At 43.0% G+C, this 8,238-nt stretch overlaps 1 protein-coding gene across 4 annotated transcripts in view; it reads left to right on the top strand.

Moving 5' to 3' along the window:
* The first annotated feature begins 700 nt into the window (after positions 1 to 700).
* The window catches only part of LIMS1 (LIM zinc finger domain containing 1), a 45,217-nt gene continuing 37,679 nt past the window's right edge, over positions 701 to 8,238 (top strand). Inside the window, exon 1 of one of the 4 annotated variants that reach the window (XM_035894370.1) lies at positions 701 to 791. In XM_035894370.1, the coding sequence (XP_035750263.1) occupies positions 739 to 791 (53 nt within the window). In that variant the 5' untranslated portion in view covers positions 701 to 738. The other 3 variants (XM_035894371.1, XM_035894374.1, XM_035894373.1) reach the window with 3 other exon arrangements.

Below are 8,238 nucleotides of genomic sequence, written 5' to 3'. Positions count from 1 at the left end.
TTCATCTCGGAAAAGAAAACCAGAGGGTATTCCTCCTTTCTCAGTGGGTGGGAGGGTGGGGAGAGAGCGTCTTCCCCCTCCCCTTGGCATTGACAGAGCTGCTGGGGGTGGGGTAGGGTGGCCCCACGGGGCTATTCACTGCTCACTGGTAACTCCAGGGGTTGTTCTTCCCAGGTGGGGACCTGGGACCCTGTCACACTCGTTGAGATGTCTGGGGTTATGCTCACAGACTTTTTGCCTGTTCCTTTTGTCTTTGGCCCCAGAGTAAGAATGTAAAAAGCCCCAAGTTAAGGTGTGCCTCCAGAGGGACTGAAGTTGTCACAATCATCTTCAGTCCCTGGAATATCAGGAAGTTTTTAACACAAAAACACCTCAATGATGCCATGAAGTGGACCTACAGCTGTTGGCTCTTACCTCTCCAGGTTTTTGTACTTTTGTCATTTAAAAAGAACTGATGGTATAACTAAAGCTATAACTTTTCCTGTGAGGTGGAGGATTTGCTTCCTTCTCTCTCCTTGGTGGTTTTGGGATGAACTGGTGTGACACAATTTGCAGAGCCAAACTGTGAACTTTGACGGATTTGTCCTCTTCTTTACAGCGTCAAATTTTTACAGGGTGAAAGAAGGAAGTGGTTTGCTAAGTCACTTTTTTTTTTTTCTTTTTAAAAGTTTATCACAACTACCAGTAATAACCACGGGGAAAACATGCAAACAGTGACTATTCAATGTAAAGCTATATATGGGAAAGGCTGCTCATTGTGAACTTGCTGCCAGTGAGGCTACACCCTGCCAGTAAGTGTGCGCCCGGTCGCTTGGGCTGAGGGCCTGGCTGTCGCGTCTGCCAGGGTGCACGTTATGCTGCTTTCCAAGCCGACAGCCCGGCAGCAAATCGTACGGTCTTTTAGTCCTCTGCGGGGAAATTCTTATGAGCAGGAGCCACGCATAGGAATGGTGATAAATGGAGTTAGGAAGAGGACGGATAATAGTTTTGCTTGCTGGGTTTTATTACTATTAAAAGCAAGGGGCACCAGTAACATAGCTTTGAGGGAAGTCCTTCGTTGTTCTTGAAATGTGTAGAGGTGTCCTGGTATTCCCAGTAGTTTTTTATCTGTTGCTTATCTGCAGTGTTTTTAGGGACGCTATTTTGTCCCCACCCAGAACAGAGGATTTGTGGTCAGTTTGAAGATACCCTGTCGCTGACGGGGTTTTTTGAGCAACGGGGTAATTGGCAGTGGCTGAGGAAGAGGACACTGCGACGGAGTAATTGAACCCGAAAGTGTAATTCCAGTGGAAGGAATAGTTCTGTCCCACCTGTTACAGAAATTGTATCGCTTCTGGTATGATCTGGGGGAGTCTTTATGTTCAGAAGTCAGTCACTTTTCCAGTGAAGCAAGCCTTTTACGGTAGGGCAGCTGTGCTTTTTTGTTTAAGGCTTTTGCTCTAATTTAAGAATCTCAACTGTGTCTTTCATGTGCTTTAAAATATTAAGAAAAATCCATATGAGATCGTATTTTTATTTTTTGCGCTGAATCCAAAAGTTGTTTTTGCAATGTTAAAGGGAGAGGGGTGGTGGTTCAGTTTTACGTTATTCTGAATTTTCAGGATGAATTAATTTCATTTCTTTTGCGCTGTGAATTTCTTTCTCAGTATTGGTTTTTTCTGCGTGGATATGGGTTGGAAGTTTTAATAACTTTGAAACCAAACTGTATATACTTAAAAATGAAGATTGTTTTCAGTGGCTGAAAACTGCACCTTGCCTGTGTTTCTTGTTTACATGCGTTCAGCTTTATTTTTCTAGACACATGAGCTACTTTGTATATTCTGCTTTAGAGAGTACATTAGTTCTTACACTAGAAACCATCATGTTACTAGTCTCACCGCTTAAGGGTGATAATCTCTAGGCAACCACTGCTTTCTACCTTTCTTGGAAATGCTGGTCAGAGTATAGGACTGCTTTTCAGTGTATCTGGCCTCCTCTGCTATCTCAAGTGTTTTCTCTGTGCCCTCACTGCCTCCCCCCCTCCTTTCCTTTATAATCTGTTTCCCCTGCCTTGTATTTTGGCCAGTAGGGACTGTAAGAGGTGGCTGTATGGTATGTTCACAGATGTACAGCTGGCATCGTTGCTTCTTCTGGGCTGCAAAATTGACCATCCCTCACGATTCAGCTCATCGTTCTTCTTACAACCAGCAGCATTCAAAGGCTCCAGTACCCCCTCAGGAGCTCAGGGGTGGGTTGTCCTTCTAAAACCCCAGCACTTGCAGCTGTAAAGGAGCATCACTTACTGCTTTGGCAGTCATATTTGGTTGTGTGCCGTGAGGTGGTGGTGTCTCCAAGCATGTGCACGTTGTCAGGGTCACCCGCACTTCTCCCATCCTTCTCAACGGGAGCGTGCTGTACTCTCTCCTTGGCGGTTGAATTTCATTTCAGTGTAAAGAACAGAAAACCTTGATGAAAGGCTTTTCTTTCTCTACTTGCAATGCAGCATTAAGTCATTTGAAAATTATTTGTGAGATGGAAAACAAAGGGGCCAGGAGAACAATTGCTGGGCAGTCAACAGAGGAGGCAGTTTATAGGCTGCTGTGGTTTTGTTTGTATTTATTTAGCCATGATGAGGGCTGTTTTGGAGAAAAATGAAGACTTCCTAATAATACTCCCATTGCTTCAGTGAAAGGGCAAAGTCAGTCTGGGGCCTGTTTTGAGATCTCCCACTAGCTCTCCAGCAAAACCAGGTCTCAGCGGCTGTCCATCTGGAACAGCTCAGTTGGCCTTTCTGCAGCCCTGGAGGGGCTTGCTGGCTTTTGGGGCAAAAACTCGGCTGTCAGAACGGGTAATTCCCCAGGGTACCGGGGCAGCAGCTCTTCAGCCAGTTCCCTTCATTTGCCACCCATTTGCAGGTCTGCTTCCGTCTTTCTTTTTTTTTTTTTTTTGGAGGCTTCCTCAGTCTTGTAGCACCTACTGGGGAACTTCTAATCACCCAGTAAGCCAGCTGGCACCACGGGCTTTTTACCCGTTTCCAAAGGCATTTTATCTCATTACAGTAAAGTAAACATTCTGGAGATATCTGCAGTAGTAGGGTGCAAGTAGAAGTTAACTTGTTTAAAGGTAAGACTCTTCAGTCTTATTTTTCAGACTTAAGATCTTCATGTGCCATAAGCACAGTGCTTAAAGGTAAAAAGTATGTTTCTGACTGGGTTTGAAAACGTCTTTTGGGAAGAGTCTTTTAATTCCAAGCCGGTAAAAATTAGTCTGAAGGGAAGGTCCCGTATCTAGAAATGCAGATCTGGAATTGCTTGTGTTTTTCCACATGTTCTGGTCTGTGAAGATTAATCTAAACTCCAAATTTGCTAGCTTTAAACCCTCCCTTCCCCCATCTTTTTGGTGTGTTTTTTTTCCTCTTTTCTCTGTTTTAAGATGTTTATTCCATGAAGTTCAGGGTCCGTATGAGTAATTGTACCCAACTTAAAGCTTCAGCTGCCTGCCAGCTTGTTTATTGCTCTTTTTTTAAAGAGGCTTGTGTACAAATGGCAGGACAAAACTGATCCCTGCTATGTCACATGGTTTCTTCTTTGCACACCTACTTTGATCATCCACTGATTAACAGCATAAATTCCTAGCTATAATGCTAACCTGCATCTTCAGGCGCTGGTCTGTCATTCTTCTCTGCTCGCAGCTTGGCCCCGGTCGGAATTATTAAAGCATGTGTGGGTTAATCCATACCTCCCTCTGGCTGTACAAATACTGGCACTGAGAAGGCAGCATTTTCCCGGTAGAGGGAGGTATTGTAAAGCTCATTGAAAGTAGGATTCCACTTGCTGGCAAAAGACATGCCTTTTGCAGGGCTTTTTTTTCTGAATTTTAGGAGCTCATGGGGCAGCGTGTGCAGAGAACTCGGGGGATGCAGCTAAAAGACCTTGTTCCACGTTCGGGTGGACAGAAGTTTTTCTCGTGCTTGCTTTTATTTTTTTTTATTACTGTTGGAATAGAGTAGCTGGAACGAGAGCAGGGACCTGGGCCTTGTGTCACCGAAACCTCACGGTCCACTTGCGATGGAGGTGGAGATGCCTTTGGTACCGCCAGGGCGAGGAGGGACCCCCATGCTCACCACAGCAGCCCCCCTACCTTCCCTCTGCCCCCTCAAATCCCAGAGGACTTTGGTGGGTTGAGTGTGTCGCTGCTCCAAAGGGTGTTGAGCACACCATCATGTAGGTTTTTTTGCTTAACATTGTGTGGCAGGGACGTGCATCCATAGGAGGTGTTTAAAAAAACCCAGCAACTACTGTTACATTCCAGCAAACGTGCTTGATCAGCTGGAGCATGGACATAAATCCGTAGTGCTGCTTTGCAGTGTCCACATAGATTGTTCAAGTGCCTCAGTACTTAGCCTAATCCTCAGCTTAAATATGCGTGCTTCAGGATTGATTGATTGCTAAGTGGAACTGGGCAAGAAACATCAAAACAGATGTTGGAGTCACATTAGACAAGGAAGGAAACATGTAATTAGTTAGTTATTCAACTCCTTGAATCAACAGTTTCGGCTCTCATGAAGCTTTGAAATTGTTTTTTTTTCAAGGTACTGTGTGCTATTCCTTGACACCCAAACCCATCTGTGGGGATTTGCCTCAGCAGCCTAATTCAGAGAGGCGTAAAGCTTCATTTGCAGTCGGCACATCAGTTGGGTGCTCCGGGGGTTCTTGCAAAACTTCTGGAAGGGTTATTGCCACCTTCCTTCGCTTGCCCCAGCGAGTTCCGTGCATTCCCGCTGACGTACAAGCCTTTTCCTTGGCTTTAAAGAATGTTTTTCTTCCAGACCTTGCAAGAAATAGTAGAAAACCAACACTCTTGGACATGTTTCTCTGGAGACTCATCCCAGTGATAAGCTGGGCGAGCGATGGGGGATGGAGAAACGTGCTCCCCCACCGCAGCCATCTTTTAACTGTGCACACTGCGGGCACTCCTATACTGTTCCCATCATGCTCTTCTGATTATTTTTTTGACTGTTTATGCTGCCCTGAAACCAGATTTTTCTACTGCTTTGAAAATCTTCAACTAAATTTAATTGAAATTTGGTTTCTTCAAAGATAAAAAAACCCCAAAACAAGAATGTGCCACTGGAATGGAAAAAAGATCAATCACATCGTTAAAGGCTCTTCTGGGTGGAATGAGGGAGTTAAACTTTGTCTTTTCTGATTTCTATAGTTAATGTGCATTCTCTGTAAATACAGACTCATGAAGAAATGTATTGAATTTGTATTACTTGGTGGTTTTTTTGTTGTTCCTAAATTCAACAACACGGTTTCCAGCATCGTGGATTACTTGTTCACATCCCTTTGCACATAGTGAAAAGTAACCAGACATAACCTGTCTGCCTTAAATGGTTTTTAAATTGCAAAATTCTGCTGAATACCTACAGTCACCAGAACAGCAGTACTTTCACAGAAATTTAAAAGAGTGCACTTCAGGCCTGGTATATCAAGACAAATGCTTTGTAGGACTGCAGTGAAAACTCAAGCATGAGCCCTGTTCTGCATAATAAAAAGTTATTTATTGCTTGGGATGAATGAAGAACTGCAGTATTTTCTGTCTAGGTTCCACCTTTTGCTGCTTAGACATAGGTGAATATTTTCCTCTGATAAAATACTGATAATGCCATGCTTATCCATCAGATTACAGTAGCAATGTCAGCTTTCTCTGGGGGTGGGAGGAAGGTCGGTCGCATGAGCGAAGAGGCACGCACTGGAAAATGAAGAATGAGCCTTCAAAGTACAGGACATAAAAGAAGGCTGCACGTTACTGGTAGTAAGAAAAGCCGTGGTAACTTGGCCAGTCCTCAAAAATTCTGGCGGAATGCGAAAGGTCCAAGTGGCCCCATCCCACGCAAGAAGAATGTAATCTCTCAGAAAAGGAATTATAAACAGCAGATAGGGGCTGGAAGGTAAAAGGGGGTGTGGGGAGCAGGAGGCACTCACTGGGGAAGTTCTTCCTACAGAGCAAGGTCCATCCAAGTTGCTTTTGGGCAACCTTTGAGTGAGTTAGTGGAGAAATACCATTTGCATTCTCCAACATCTCTCCCAAAAACACCCTTACAACATATATTTGATACTCAGAACTTAAGGTTTGGCTCTATGAGTAATTTCAGATTTGAAATCTCGTCTCTCATGAGGATCGGTGGAGGATCCCACAGGGCCGGAAAGGAGTCCTGTTGGGATTTCTTCTTGTAGAAAGCTTTTAGCTTGTTCTCAGGTCCTCCAAAGAAAGCCTTTTCTAAATCAGCTTAGACCCCTGTTAGAGTTTGCTGAAGAAGCCCATGAAATAATGGTGTGTGGAGCTGACTCCCAGGTCTATTTTAAAAAAACTAACCATCTTGCCCTCCTTTATATTGAGGTGCATCTGGCCTCTATAACAAACAACTCATTTTTGTGTCTGGATTTCTTGTACTCCTTCCATTTACGTGCTCTGTCTGGTGGCGTTGATTTTAAATTTTAGTAATACCTGTTTGGTGTAGCTCCGCTTTCCAAGTACACTTCAGTAAAAGCCATTGTCCCGTAGGCTGCCCAAGCACAGTGGCTCTTCATGCAGATAAACATGAATTCTAATGCTATGTGCTTCACGCCAAGGTGACTTGCAGCAAAATGGGTGAAGAGTCGTCCTTTAATTTTTGATAGACTTGTGTCATGATTAATACAAAAGTATTCAGTAATCACTGAAGAGACTGCTACTGTACTGAATAAAAATTTATGAACAAATTTGCAGATAATAGTTTACAAAGAGCTTTTTCACAGCAAAAAATCTACTCTGTCTTCACTTTTTAGCTTATTATCATCTAAAATTGATTGTTTGGCAAAGATAAATCATTGGTACACTGATACTTAAAGCACAGCAAGAACTGTTGGTAATGTATAAAAGCTGTGGTGCCATGAGCATCTGTCATCTGCCATCCTTAACTTCCGCTCGTAACAGCATTAACTTTTCATTGAATCGCTGATTGTCTGACTGCAGGGAATTGGCATTTAATTATGTTTAAGCTTATCCCACTGTGTATTGAGAAACAATTTTAAATACTTCGTTTGAAACTGGAATGCAGCGTGTTTAGGCAAATATCATGGCCGTTCTCGCTTTTATTTTCTGAGGACAGGAGCTCAGATATATAGCTCTTGTTGACATTTCAGTGTGTGCAACCTTCTAACATCGTATAAATCACTGTGAGTTTCTCCAAACAGCCATTATCTATTTGGCATGTGATTCCTTTTCCAAAATAATTTCTGTTATTTTTCCATTGTGCGATGTTTTATATTGTATGTTGATGACATTCCAGACTGAAGCACATCGACGGTATTATATAAAATTACTGTGCTTGTGATTCAGTCTGGCAATCCTGACAAAATCGGTGTCATGTGATGTACCCAGTATTATATATGTTACGCTTCCCTCCGTGACAAGAATTCAAAAATACCCTTGTATGTATTCTGCTGCAAAAGAAACACTTTAATAACAAACTATGAAATTCATACCACATAGAACTTGTTTCCTATCCTCGTCAGAACAGTCCTTGCATATTGTTAGGTTTCTTGACTTTTATTTAAATGCAACCTCATTTAAAAAACACACCCCACCCCCAACTCTCAACATAGAAGTAAAAACTCTGAATTAAGTTTTTGTTTATATGTGCCAAGGATCATGGCAAAGAAGTTTTAATTTTTTTTTCAGAAAGTGAGGTTTTTGAAACCTCCTTTCAAGTTGAAGGGTTTTATTAGTAAATGAGATGAGACAGAGAGCTTGCAAATCCCTGCTAGTCACCTTCCTGTCTTACAGGAAACCTTAAGCACTTTCATTCCTGTTTTACAATTACGCAGGGCACTCCATCACTGCAAAACGTGACAAATCGTTAACGGTGGTTATGTTTTGAGAGTAGCTGAGAGTAGGAAGGAAAAAAAAAAAACCCAAACCATCGCGGTTTTCTTCTGCTTCTCAAGGTGTGTGGAAAAGAGCAATTTCTGACAAGCCCAGTGCTATTGTGTTTCCAGAAAAGAGTATTGCAATGCTGGTTGCTGCTGGGTTGCTGCACGCTTAGCTGCATTAATCTCCCAACCCGAGTTTGCTCACGTGCTTGAGTAACTCTTGAGTTTTCGTAGCGCCGGTGACTTTCTTTTCGTCATGAATGATAGCGGGAAAAGAGTTAACAGCCCATCGCAGCCCTGGAGATTTTTAGCTAATTGCAGGAGCAGGCGCTGGGGAGAAGCC

The sequence above is a fragment of the Egretta garzetta genome, unplaced genomic scaffold, assembly GCF_000687185.1.
Source record: "Egretta garzetta isolate BGI_Z169 unplaced genomic scaffold, ASM68718v1 scaffold5, whole genome shotgun sequence".
NCBI classification, from domain to species: Eukaryota; Metazoa; Chordata; class Aves; order Pelecaniformes; family Ardeidae; genus Egretta; species Egretta garzetta.
This window is presented reverse-complemented; position numbering and strand designations above follow the sequence as displayed.